This window comes from Trichosurus vulpecula, chromosome 4 (assembly GCF_011100635.1).
Source record: "Trichosurus vulpecula isolate mTriVul1 chromosome 4, mTriVul1.pri, whole genome shotgun sequence".
In the NCBI taxonomy this organism is placed as follows: Eukaryota; Metazoa; Chordata; class Mammalia; order Diprotodontia; family Phalangeridae; genus Trichosurus; species Trichosurus vulpecula.
In genome coordinates this window covers 74,183,005-74,197,305 of record NC_050576.1, presented here as the reverse complement: position 1 = coordinate 74,197,305, position 14,301 = coordinate 74,183,005, and the positions used below count along the sequence as shown (strand labels likewise).

The 14,301-nt window shown below is 38.8% G+C and overlaps 1 protein-coding gene across 1 annotated transcript in view; it reads right to left on the bottom strand.

Annotated features, from left to right (window-relative positions):
- AXDND1 (axonemal dynein light chain domain containing 1) overlaps positions 1-14,301 on the bottom strand; it is a 129,140-nt gene that overhangs the window by 49,349 nt on the left and 65,490 nt on the right. Inside the window, exons 13-15 of the mRNA XM_036756330.1 lie at positions 13,123-13,286; positions 10,141-10,216; positions 3,625-3,862 (exon numbers count right to left, since the gene is read on the bottom strand). Coding sequence (XP_036612225.1) covers positions 3,625-3,862; positions 10,141-10,216; positions 13,123-13,286 — 478 coding nt within the window. The remainder of the gene's footprint in view (positions 1-3,624; positions 3,863-10,140; positions 10,217-13,122; positions 13,287-14,301) is intronic.

The window sequence follows — 14,301 nt, the reverse complement described above, 5'->3', positions numbered from 1 at the left end:
AATGAGTCAGGACTGCCATGATTCCTCCAAGGAGGACTTCAGGGAACAGCAAAGGTACAGATGTAGTAACTCCTTCTACATCTACAGTTACAAGAGTGGATGGGGAAGACAAGGCTACCTCACATTCAAAGGTGCTCCCCCAGGATGTAAGATTGTTTTGGCCCACAAACAAGCTGACATAATACTTATAATCTCTAAAGGAGAGTCAATAGCTAAAGTGAATTTTTATTCTTCATGGATGTTACTTATCTATATATAATGTTTTCATTATTATATACCATCAGCACTACATTTAAATATAGAGTATTCATAATACCTATAAGATAAAGTTGGCAATGTTTTTCCTCATATTTCTGAAATTATATATTTTTTAAATTTGTTGAAATTTACCTTAACTATCTCACTTTATATAATAGTTTCTGCATTACTCCCAAAATCCCACAGAGATAAAGAAAGATTTACTTTAACACATATAACACATGGCTTTTACATATGTAAAACATTTCATCATTATTTTTTCATGAATCTATCTTTCTAAGAGGGCAGCTAGGTGGCGCAGTGGATAGAGCACCAGGCCTAGAATCAAGAAGACGGGAGATCAAATCCTGCCTCAGACATTCAGGGCAAGTCACTTAACATTGTTTGCCTCGGTTTCCTCATCTATAAAATGAGCCAGAGAAGGAAATGGCAAAACACTCCAGCATCTCTGCCAAGAAACCCGCCCAGAGTCAGACATCACCAGACAACAAGGAATTGTTCTAAGATGCACATTTTATTCCAACCCTTTCAATTACCCTTTCTGCCTCTCTTTGGTGGCAGCTAGAGGGTGCAGTGAAGAAAGTGTTGGGGCCCAAAGTCAGGAATACGAAAGTTCAAATCCAGCTTCACACTTATTATCTGTGTGACCCTGAGCAAATCACTTACCTACTGCCTATCTCAGTTTCTTCAACTATAAAATGGGGCTAATATTTCCAGGGTTCTAGTGAGAATGAAATATTTGTAAGTCACTTAACATGGTGCCTGGAACATAGTAGATGTTTAATAAATGCTTGCTTCTTTCCTTTAAGGGGTCTTGAGGCTGCTTACCCTGGCAAACTAGAGGCTTAGAAGTGCCTATAGCCAGCTATGTGGCACAGTACAGAGAGTGCAGGACCCAGAGTCAGGAAGACCTGAGTTCAAATCCAGCCTCAGAGGCTTCCTAGCCATGTGACTCTGGGAAAGTCACAACTTCTGTTTGCCTCAGTTTCCTGAACTGTAAAAGGGGGATAATAACGCTTTATTGGGAGGATCAAATGAAATAATGTTTGTAAAAAAGAAACAAGTGCTTAGCACAGTGCTTGGCACATAATAAGCACTATATAAATGCTTATTCTTGCGCCTTTCCATTTTCCCCATTTCCCAGGGGGATAGGACCAACATGGCTATCATCAGACAAGCAGCCTCCCTAACTTGGAGGTTCATCACCAATTTAGTCACGGTTCAATGACTGTCAACCACAACTCACAATTCAGTCAATCAGGAAATATTCATTAAGTAACTACCATATGCGAGACATTGTGCCAAGGTGGAGGATACAAAGAGAGACCAGAGAGAGCCCCTGGGAATCTGGATGATGTGACCAACAAGGAGGAAGACTAGACATTTTCTCTGAGCCCTATGACCTCTCAAACCTCTCCAAAACTGAAAATATGAACCAAAGATAAAAGAAATTCAGCTGTCTTCATGGTCTAGGACACCCAGAATTAAAAAAGAAACAAAAAACCAACCCACGAACTGACAGCTACCTTGAGCTCATCCAGCATCCCTCCTACCATCACCATACCACCAGCAGTGAGGCTGCACTAACTGGCCCAAGGACCCAAAACTGGGCTTGCAATAAAACCCAGTCCCATACCTTGGTTCTCCCTCTTCCTCTTCAGACCTGTATTGACCCCAATTCCTGGCTGTGAGAATTTGCTTAGGGATTTGTCAAACAGCCAGTATATCCTTGCTAGCTGGCTGTCATCTTTGTTTCATGCTTCTTGTATTTATTGGAAAAGGTTCTGGTGTTTCCCCATTGCATATGATACTTGCTTTTGGGTTTAGATAGATGCTTTTAATGATATTATAAAAGGATCCCTTTATGCCTATACCTTGTAGGATTTTTAGCATAAAAGAGTGCTGTACTTTGTAAAAGACTTTTTCTGTATCTGTTGAGATGATCGTGTGACTTTGAATATTTTGGTTTTAATATGACTGTGTTGTTGTTTTCCTAATGTTGAACCATCCTCGTGTATAAATTCCATTTGGCCATAATAAATGATTTCTTGGATAATTGCTGTAGTCTGACAGAATTTTGCTTCAAATTTTTGAGTCAACATTCATGAATAATATTGGGCTTTAGTTTTCCTCCTGTGTTTTATCTTACCCTGGTTTAGGCATTCTGACAATATTTATCTTATAAAAGGATTATAGTAGGGGGCTTTCTCAGTTTTTGAGAATAATTTATGAAATGTAGGGACTAGGTTTGGCAGAAGTCTCCCGTGAATCCATAAGGACCAAGAGAATTTTCTTTGGTAGTTCCCTTTACCGCTAGATCTATTTCCTTTTCTAAGACTGGGTGATTTGAATTTTCTATTTGGTCTTCTGATAGGGTATTTTATATTTTTCAAAGCATTCCTCTATTTCTTTTTGTACTTGTTAGCATATAACCGTGTGACCCGTGGCCAAATTGCTTAACCTCTGTTTGCCTCAGTCTCTTCATCCGTAAAATGGGGATGATAATAATAGCACCTACTTCCCAAAGTTGTTGTGAGGATCGAGTGAGATAATAACGATGCTGAGCACAGTGCCTGGCATATGGTAAACCCTATTTATATGGTGCTTATTATTATCATATATAAAATTATATAAATATAAACACATAATATAAAGATATAAATATTACTATTATTTTCCCTATTTGAATTAAGCTCTGGCAGGCACTAACAAGCTGGAAAGGCCCATGTATCTATATTTGTGTAAATAAATATGGCATATGGCAGAGTAGGTTCTTTCAAATAATTGATACACTCATACTGTGATATAATACACATTCTAGTTCTCCAACCTCATTGGGAAATAGGCCATTCCATGTAAGCGAATTTTCCAAATCACTATGCCTTTTTTATATTGTAACCATTTTGACTGTAAATCTAAGTTATATTACATGCTTAGTTGACTTTTTAAAACAATAAAATGAATATAATTTAACCACTTTTGACCAACTCAGAAACATCATTATAAACATCAGCGATTTTTCTGTGATTTATACAATTATATACTCAGGACTTAGTAAAGTCAGTAGGGCTGTTAGTACCTACAGATGGCCAAATTTTTGAGTTCTTATGTCTGAGTACCTCTAGAAGCACTCCCTTCCTGCCCTTTCCACACCCCTAACCATCACTATATTGTTTCTAAACTGCTATGGATTAAGAAACCAAATAACCAAATTTATTTAGAAGACTGCATTGGTTCAATATTGATTTTCTATGCAAACTTGATGTTTTTAAGAATATATATATATATATATATAGTCTTTTATGGCCTCCCTATGTTATGGTGCATTATTCCACATAGTGATGTAATTTTCATTGTATAATTTACCATTTTCTCCTCCATTCACTCTTGATTCATATTCTCTGCAGAGTCTTGCTCCATTATCATTAATCTCTTCCATGAGACTCTGTTGTGAGAGAAACTCCCCATCCATACTTTTATGACGATTCATTATTGCTCTCCCGTACTCTGTCCAGGTTCCTTGTAGGCGATAAGCAATCTTGAGGGTCCCTACCTTTTCAACTAGTTTATCTCCACCATAATAGTCAGCATCTTCAATCAACATCTAAGGAAAGAAAAGAATACAAAATCAGTCCTTAAATATCCAGTTAATGGGAGGCTCCCTGGGGTCCTAATTAGCAAGTACAACATGACTGACAGCTGCTAGAGAAAGTCATGAAATGATACAGACTGAATCCATTCCAATTTCTAAGTTATGTTGGGTTCTCCACTCATATATGGCACTTCTGATTACCCTGCTATCACACTATACCACCCTATTTGTTCCAACCTATTACTTTATCCTCAAACCCTCAGTTTTTGCCCCTGTCCATCTCTGAGCAGTTTAACATGCCTATTTTGTTGAGAAAACTGAGGCTATCATGACTCCCTCTCTGTCCCTTCCTCTACACTTTAAAATCTTTTTCTGTCTCCAAGGATGAGGTGGCTCTTCCCCTTGTCAGAGTTAACTCTTCCTCTCATGCCCTTATTCCCAATCCCTTATACCTCTTCCTGGATCTTGCTCCATGGGATAACTGGGTCATAGAATCATTAATTGGTAGGTGGAAGGGATCTTAGAGATCAACCCACTCATTTACAGATGAGGAAACGGATATCCAAAAAGGTTGATTAATTAACCCAGGGTCATATGGCTAGTAAGGATCTGAGGCAGGATTCGACAAAGGTCTTCCTGACCCCACATCCATCTCTCTATTCACTAAGTCAAGCTGCTTCTGCCCATCAATCAGTCCTTTTCTTTCCCTCATTGTAAGATCACAGGATCTCAAGAGGAAGAGACTTAAGAAGCCACCTAGTCCATCCAATAACTCAATAAGAATCCTTTTCAGAGATTCTACAAGTGGCCACCTAGCCTTTGCCTAAAGTTCACTAGTGAAGCTGGATCCCAAGGCATCCCATTCCATTTTTGGATAGATCTAGTTACTAGAAGTCATTTTTTTTTTCATGAAGTCTTAATCTGCCTCTCTACAACTTCCACTCATGGCTCCTAGTTGGGTTTTCTGGGTCTACGTGGAAAAAAATCCAGTCTCCACATGGCAACTCTTCAAATATCTGAAGATAAATATCATACCTCATTCCCCCACCCCTCCCCCACATCTTCCAGGCTAAATTATCCAGAGTTCTTTCATTCAAGTCATCTTCCTTTGTTCTCTAATCTTCTCATCAACCAGCTCACCCTCTCTTAGATACATTCTAGCTCATCCATGTTTTCTCTAAAATGTTGTGCCCAAAAATGAACACAGTTTGGCCTGACCAGAGCAAAATATAACAGAACCATTACATCTTTTGTTTCAGATACTAGCATGGTATAGCATGAGATTTTTTGGCTGCTGTGGCATACTAACGACTCATAATGGGTTTGCAGTCCACCAAAAACTCCCACATCTTTTTTTTCTAGAACTGTGATCTAGATACATCTCCCCCATCTTCACTGGCTATAAGTGGGCCACCTATGTTCCAGGCTGTTGAAATTCTTTTGGATACATTTTCTGTTTTTACAATGTGCTTCAAAGCTTTATGTCAGCTGCAAATTTGACAAATGTCATCAAATTTTGCAAATTTCATCAAATGACTGAAAAAAAAGCTGAACAGCATAGGGCCAAGAATGGTTCCCCTCTTAGATGATTATCACTCAAGTTGATATAGACCCATTAAAGACAACTCCTTGGGTCCAGCCATTCAAACAGGTTCACATTCACTTGGTGGTGTATTATCTTGCCTTTATTTCTCCATCTTATCCACAAGCTTAGTATTGTAAGAGTCTTTCTCAAACAGTTTGCTGAAATATGAGTGTATTAGATCTACAGTATTCTCTAGAGCTTCCAGTTCAGTCAGTTACCTTGCCAAAAATAAACAACAAATGAGGTCAATATGACCTTATTCATAATGATATTATATTAGCTTTTAATAAACATTGCTTCCAAAAAGAAATTGAAGAAATTAGAATAGGGAAAGAACAAACTAAGTTATTACTCTTTGTAGATGATATGATGATATACTTAGAGAATCCTAGAGAATCAAGTAAAAAACTATTTGAAATAATAAATAACTTTAGCAAAGTTGCAGGATATAAAATAAACCCACATAAATCTTTGGCATTCCTATATATTACTAACAAACCCCAACAGCAAGAGATAGAAAGAGAAATTCCATTTAAAGTTACTATAGACATTATAAAATATTTGGGGGTCTACCTGCCAAAACAAACCCAGGAACTATGTGAACACAATTACAAAACACTTTTCACAAAAATAAAGTCAGATTTAAATAATTGGGAAAACATTAGTTGCTCGTGGGTAGGCCGAGCTAATATAATAAAAATGACAATTTTACCTAAATTAATTTATTTCTTTAGTGCCATGCCAATCAAACTACCAAAAAATTATTTTATAGAGCTATAAGAAAAATAACAAAATTCACCTGGAAGAACAAAAGATCCAGAATATCAAAGGAATTACTGAAAAGAAATGCTAGGGAAGGTGGCCTAGCCATACCAGATCTTAAACTATATTATTAAACAGCAATTATCAAAACTACTTGGTACTGACTAAGAAATAGAGTGGTGGATCAATGGAATAGGTTAGGTACACAAGATTCAGCAGTCAATGACTATAGTAATCTACAATTTTATAAACTCAAAGATTCCAGCTTCTGGGATAAGAACTCACTATTTGACAAAAACTGCTGAGAAAACTGGAAAACAGTATGGCAGAAACTGGGCATAGACTAATATCTTATACCATATACCAAAATAAAGTCAAAATGGGTTCACAATTTTGATATAAAGGCTATAAGCAATATGGGAGAGCAAGGATTTATGGAGAACAGAAGAATTTATAACCAAGCAAGAGATAACATTATGAAATGCAAAATTGATCATTTTGATTATATTAAATTGAAAAGTTTTTGTACAAACAAAGCCAATGCAATAAGATTAGGAGGGAAGCAGAAAATTGGGAAAGAATTTTTACAACCAGTGTCTCTGATAAAGGCCTCATTTCTAAAATATATAGAGAACTGAGTCAAATTTATAAGAATACAAGTTATTCCCCAATTGATAAATGGTCAAGGGATATAAACAGGCAGTTTACAGAGGAAGAAATTAAAGATATCTAGAGTCATATGAAAAAATGCTCTAAATCTCTTTTGATTAGAGAAATGCAAATCAAAACAACTCTTAGATACCACATCTCTCCTGTCAGATTGGCTAAAATAACAAAACAGGAAAATGATAAATGCTGGAAAGGATGTGGGAAAATTGGAACATTGTTACATTGCTGGTGGAGTTGTGAGATGATCCAGCCATTTTGGAGAGCAATTTGGAACTATGCCCAAAGGGCTATAAAAATGTTCATACCCTTTGACCCAGCAATACCACTTCTAGGGTTGTATCCCACAGAAATCACACAAGCGGGAAAAGGACCCATATGTACAAGGATATTTATAGCGGCTCTTTTTGTGGTAGCTAAGAATTGGAAATCAAAGGGATGCCCATCAATTGGGGAATGGCTGAACAAGCTGTGGTATATGAAGGTGATGGAATACTATTGTGCCATAAGAAATGGGGATGATGCAGACTTCGTAACAACCTGGAAAAACCTACACGACATAATGCTGAGTGAGCGGAGCAGAGCCAGGAGAACGTTGTGCACAGCCACAGATATATGGATTCTATGAGGACCAACCCTGACATACTTCGCTCTTCTCAGCAACCTAAGGTGCCAGGACAACTCCAGGGGACTCACGATGGAGAATGCTATCTTCATCCAGAGAAAGAACTGTGAAGTTTGAATACAGATTGAGGCGCACTACACGCTTGCCTTTTTTGCTTCTCTTTTGTTTTTGTTTTTGGGTTGTTTTTTTTTTTTTGTTCTGTTTCTTCTTTCTCATGATTCATTCCATTGGTCATAATTCTTCTCCACAACTTGACTAATTCAATGCGAAGTTATACGTGATAGTTATGTGAGATTCCATGCCATCTTGGGGAGGGAGGGGGGAGGGAGGGGAGAAAATCTGGAACTCAAAATTATGTAGAACTGTGTGTGGTAAACTAAAAATAAATTAATTAATTAAAAAAAAGAAATGAGGAGCTGACAGACTTCAAAAAAACCTGGAAAGACTTATATGAACAGATGCTGAGTGAGGGGAGCAGAAGCAGGAGAACATTGTACACAATTACAGACACATTGTACGATGACTAACTTTGATAGACTTGGCTCTTCTCAGCAATGCAAGGTCCTAAGACAACTCTAAAAGACTCATGATGGAAAATGCTATCCACATCCGGAGAAAGAATTAAGAAGTCTGAATTCAGATTGAAGCAAACTATTTGCTCTCTCTTTTTTGTTTTGTTTCTTCTTTCTCACGGTTCATTCCATTGGCTATAATTCTTCTTTGCAACATGAGTAATGTGAAAATATGTTTAATGTCAATGTATATGTAGAACCTATATCAGATTGCATGCCATCTTGGGAGGGGGGAGGAGAGGAAGGGGGAGAAAATTTGGAACTCAAAAGCTTGTGGAACTGAATGTCGTAAATTAAAAATAAATTAATTTAATAAAAAAATTTAAAAATCAGAGACAAAAAATAAACATTGCTTCCTTTTTTGAGTGTTCATCACTATTCCTTTAATAATTAATTGTTGACTTGCTGGATGCAGATGTGGAGCTGAATGAAAAAAAGAGCTGAATTAGATCCTGTGGCTATGGATTAAAAGAGCCCAGAAGCCTTCCCTTTTGGGGAAGAAGCTGAATCCTAGCTTCAATTTGATGGGTGGCAACAATTCAGCATATGGAGAGTTATTGCCGTGGAAGACAAGAAGATGACACTGTTGAAGAACAGTAGAATGAGGAGGCCAGGTGATGCAGTGGATGGAAAGCCAGGCCTCGGTGTCAGGAAGACCTGAGTTTAAATCCTGCCTTGGACACTTACTAGCTGTGTGACCCTGGGCAAGTCACTGAATCCTGTTTCCCTTAGTTTCCTCAGCTGTAAAACAAGCTGGAAAAGGAAATAGCAAACCACTCCAGCATCTTTCCCAAGATATTTTAAACTATTGTAAGCCATATTTTGAAGCAATGGGGTCACAAAAAGTTGGACACAACTGAAAACAGCTGAACCACAAACAAGACCAAGAATACCAGGAAGGTGGTTCTGTGGTGGTGGTGGTTTGTCCTTTGTTCTTGAAGAGGACCATGGCATCAGGAAAGTGATGCCATGACTTGCAAGTGAATTGGATTTCAGTGACGCAGGACTATGCAAAGTCATCAGCCTCACCTTCTCCTCCAGAGCGGTCTGGGTCCAGTGGCAGGATACAGAGCAAGATGGCCCTGGGTGCAGTGAGCAGTTCAGTGGAGGTGCTGACAAATGAAGACACAGTAAAAGGTCCCCAAGTGACAGCACAACAGTAGAAAAGGCAACCCGACAGAGGACACTGACAGTCTGAAGCTCAGTGGAGAAAGTAGCAAGCGGAGATAGGGGAGGCAGAGAGGCAGCTCTAGAAGCAGGAGTTGCCAGGACTCCACTCATCCCCTCTTCCATTGATAGTATAGGAATCCACAGGCAAAGATGAACTGATAAACTGTAGGGTCAAGTTTGTATAATTACTCTTCCACATGCCAAAGGTGAGCTCCCTAAGAGTAGGACTGCTCCATTATGATCGCTCTATGCCCACTGGTAGCACTCTGTGTCTCTTGTAGAATAGACGCCTCATCTATTTCAGTTTAATGGTTCTTCTGAGAACTGTTTCCCACTTCAGATCTTAGAGATCACCTGGTCCAGCCCCATGATTTTGCCAGTGAGCTGAGGGAAGCCTAGAGAAATTAAGTGACTTGCCCAAAGTCACTCACAGAACAAGTGGTAGGTTGTCTGACTCCAAATTCAGAATTCTTTCCACTGCTCTCAAGCAAAATTTTGAGAAAATTCTCTCAAGGGACCTGGGAAAGTAACTTTAAGATATGACTAGTGAGTCTTTATATAAAATTGTCCAAAGCTTACTAGAAGGGAAAGGATTCAGATGCATTAAATTATACCCGCTTGACAGAGGGAAGTGTAAGGAGTCTTTGCAAGTGTGAGTAGCTTTCAGCACCTGAAAACATATTTGTTGGCATGTTGTCCCTCCCTTCCCCCATCAAAGCATGAGCTCCACAAGGGTAGGGATGGTCTTTTGCTTCTCTTTGTATCTCCAGGGCTTAGTATAGTGCCTGGCATATAGTACGTGCTTAATAAATGCTTATTAAATGACTGTGATTAACAGATCAGTAGTCCCCCCTAGCCCTGATAGGAGATCCATGGACACCTGCATTTTGAAGAATAGGCAAAGTCTTACTTGGTGACATTTCTTTAAGTCTGCACATATAGTCTTCATGGTAGTTTCCTTTATGGGACCTAAGACACCGTCCACACTGGAAGAATGGAAGGAGGGAAAAATGGGAGTTAGAAACAGAGAAGTAGAAAAAAATATATACCATGTCTCTAATAAATGTACTGATAAACATACAGAATTTCTGCTTCATAATTTTCAAATACATCTTCCCAACTAAGTCCCTTCAACTTTTCCTGGGTCTAGATATTTATAAAATCAGACTCTTATAGCTCTGGAACCAAAACAATGTCAACTGTCTTAGGTCTCACTAAGGGGGAGAACACCGAGCCATTACAAATTCAAGTCATAAGAGATGATGTCCTGAACAGATGCCACTCATATCCCTGATCTTCAAATCCAGAATAATATTAGAATAATTCTTGTTACCCAAAGCTGCAAAAGTACAGAAAACACCACCAGCCCTGGAGTCAGAAGGACTGGAATTCAAATCCAGCCTCAGACATTTACTAGCTCTGTGACATTGGACAAACCACTTAACCCCAATTGCCTCAAAAAGAAAAAAGCTGTGAACAAAAAGATGACTGTTTTTGAATTTCCTTTCTGGAAATCTACTGGCTAATCAGGCTAGTGAAAGGATTCCCAACTTCTTTTTCTGCTGGAGAAGCTGCTTCTAATTTCCCAGAAGCCCTTGCAATTACTGTTTGTGGAAATGTAAAGGTGAGGGTTAGGTACTTTTGGCAGCAAAATCCCTGAGAGGGAGTCAGAGTCGTGCTAGTGATAAACCAACTTAGTGAAGCAGAGGAGGGTTTATCATTACCAGCTGTGCTCTAACATGGAACCACCATGTTGGAAATATATTTAAACAATATTTCAATATCTATTCACGAAACCCTTACTAGGTAGGGAATCCTCCCTTCTTCCAGCAACTTTTGCCTATTTAAGTACTCCTTACCAAAAACCCACTCAAATACTATCTGCTACAAGCACAGTCCAAAGAAGAGCTTTCTCCCCCCTGCCCCCACTCCTTTGCAGATGTGTTTGGGGGAGGGCATGTCTAGGGATGGGGAACATTGCATATGGTCTCATTTTTTTTAATGAATTGATAACATCTGCTGATTTTAAACTCTCATCTTTATTTCTTGATGGATTTTTTCCTTAAAAAATTGTTATATGGCTCTCTGGGAAGGGAAGAAGAAAGGATGCAGGAAGAAATTTAGGTGGTGTAAAAAATAAAATAGACCAATAAAAACATACTTTTAAAAAATAGCAACTATTTTCTGCTCTTTGAAGCCTTCACTGATCTCTGCAGCTCAAAGTGATTTTTCCACCCTCTGAAATCTCAGAGCACTCTTATTCAAATTTCTTTTATGTACTTAGCATAAAGCATTCTACCTTATATCATCCTTACCTCTCTTATAGACTACAAATTACTTGGGCTCAAAGTTGGTACCTTATTTATCTTTACCTCCTAGGGGCTCAATAAATGTTTGGCAAATTGACTTGGATAAATATTTTCAACTGAAAAACAAATTGAGTGATATGACTCTGAGGAATATACAGTGCTGTCGTTTGACCTTTGTTTTTCAAAGAGGACCAATGACCTCATGGGTGATTTGCATGCGAATTGGACTTAAGTGAGGCAGAGTTGCAGGAAGTCTGGAACGGAAATCCAGACACCACCTTTGTGACTTTGGGCAAAGCACTTGGCCTGTGTCTGTTTCCTCATCTTAATGAAAGAGCAGGATTAAATAACATCCAAGTTTCTATGGTCCTATGATCCTGGTATATTTAAGGCTCCAGGTAAGCAATGAATGAATGAACGAATGAAGAAATAAAAACAAAAAACCCTAATGTAATCTTTTTGTAACAGGAGAAACATAGTGTCCAGATCAAGGTTAGAGGTAGATGTTCTCTGCCCTGTTCAGAATATAGAGTGCTACGCTCAGTTCTGGGAATTGAATTCTAAGGACATTGACAGGTTACAGCGTGTCTAGAGGAAAGTGACCACGGTGGTGGAGAATGAGAATCTGTTAGGACAGGGAATATGTAAAATGAAAAATTGAAGGTTAGGAGAGCATAATAACTTAGCTTTGACTATCTGAAGGGTTTCCTTGCAGAATGCTTAGGCCCCAAAGGGCAGAACTAGAAACAATGTGGAGGAATTAGGGGAAGGCAGATTTGGGGTTCAAAATAAGAAAAAACCAATTTAACAATTAGAGCAGCTATCCCAGAGTAGAATCAGCTTCTGGAGAAGGCAGTAAATTCCCCATCAGTGGAGATCTTCCCATGGAACATGGGCAACTTTATGTTGTAGCTGTTTTAGAGGACTATTCCTCTGTTACCAGGTGAACTAGTTTGACCTCTAAGATGCAATTCTGTAACTGTAAGATTCTATATCCCAGCAGTCCATCCCACTCTCTCTAGCCTCTACTTCCTTACACAGACATACACACTCCTCTGTACCTCATGGATCTATCCTAATCTTCCTCCAGCCTCTACTCCCCTATGAACACACACACACACACACACACACACCCCATACACACACATATACACATACACTTCTCTACACCTCATCAATCCATCTCAATCTCCCCCCAGCCTCCACTCCCTTACACCTACACACACACACACCTCTATACCAATGCATCCCAATCTCCCTCCAGTCTCTACTCCCTTACACACACACACACACACACACACACACTATCACTAAGCTACTGACTTTAGAGGTGAAGTCAGAAATTCAAGTCTGCCATTGACAGTCTGTAAAATGAGCTGGAGAAGGAAATGGCAAACCACTTTAGTATCTTTGCCAAGAACACCCCAAATGGGGTCACAAAGAGTCGGGTACAACTGAAATGACTGAACAACACACAACAAGCTGTTGGTGATGTGTGCGTAGTTTGAACATAAAATGAGTGAGGCTGATTATCAGGGAGTCAACACAATAACACCAGAAATAAGCACTTATGGGCCACCCACGTATTTTTCTCGAAGAACTTCTCCAGCTTGATGAGGGTATTCTTCACAAAATTCACCCTCTCTTTGATGTTATTTTCATTCGTCTCCAAATCATATTTGAAGTTTCTAAAAAGACTTCTCCATTGCTGTGTAGCCTTCTGCAGTTGTGAAAGGTCTGCTGCATCCTAGATAAGATGCAAACAAACCAGCTATTGAGATGTTTTCATAGAATAATGTAAATAAAAGCAACATTAAAAAGGCAGCTGAACTCCGATAAACCGCCACGAATGATTTCTAACCTAGAGAACTGTTAGGGAAACACACCTTCCTTTTCTCAGGAGAGAAGGGGGGAACATCACAGTCACTGTCAGACATGATGTCTATATTAGTCATTTTTGCTTAAATGTTTTTGTTACGAGAGAGAGAGAGAAAGTTCAACGGAGTGAGCTAAGTGTAAATGACTGGGGTGAAAACCAAAAAGCAACAAGAAGACAAAAAGTTTGTGGTAAGAGATGTCTTGTTGGGACCACCTACATGATAGATCAAAACAATGAGTGCAGTTTCAGAGCACCATTGTTTCCCACCATTGTCTAATTTTTAAAGTTAAGAAAACTGTGATCCTACTTTTAAAAAAAACATATAAAACAGTGGTTCTTGAACTTCTCAGTCTCAAAACCCTTTACACTCTTAATTCTAGACCAGGAGTAGGGAAGCTGTGGTTTTGAGGACCTAGAGGGCCACATGTGGTCTCAGGGCCACAGGTTCCCCATCCCTGTTCTAGATGAAACCCCCCACCACACTCCCTGAGAGCTTTTGTTTATGTGAGTTTATATTTACGAGACTATGGATATTTACCATATTAGAAATTAAAACATCTTAGTTTTATTCTGAAAATGGTTTTTACTTTACAGACACTTTGAAAAGGTCTCGGGAACACCCAGGAGTTCCCAGACCACACTTTGAAATTGCTGATCTGGAACTTTAGGAATCAGATTTATTCTTCTGCAGCTTGAGAGATATTTCAATTGAACTTCCATTGAATTCTCTCAGAATTTAAGCTGAATACATCCTGGACCTAAGACTTTGCCCAAGACCAAAGCACTTAATATTTAATGTGGAGGTTTGTGTGGCAATCACAAGAAAGGCTTTATGAAGTGCAAAGAGTTCATGAACTTAGATTGCCTAAAACTAAAACCATCT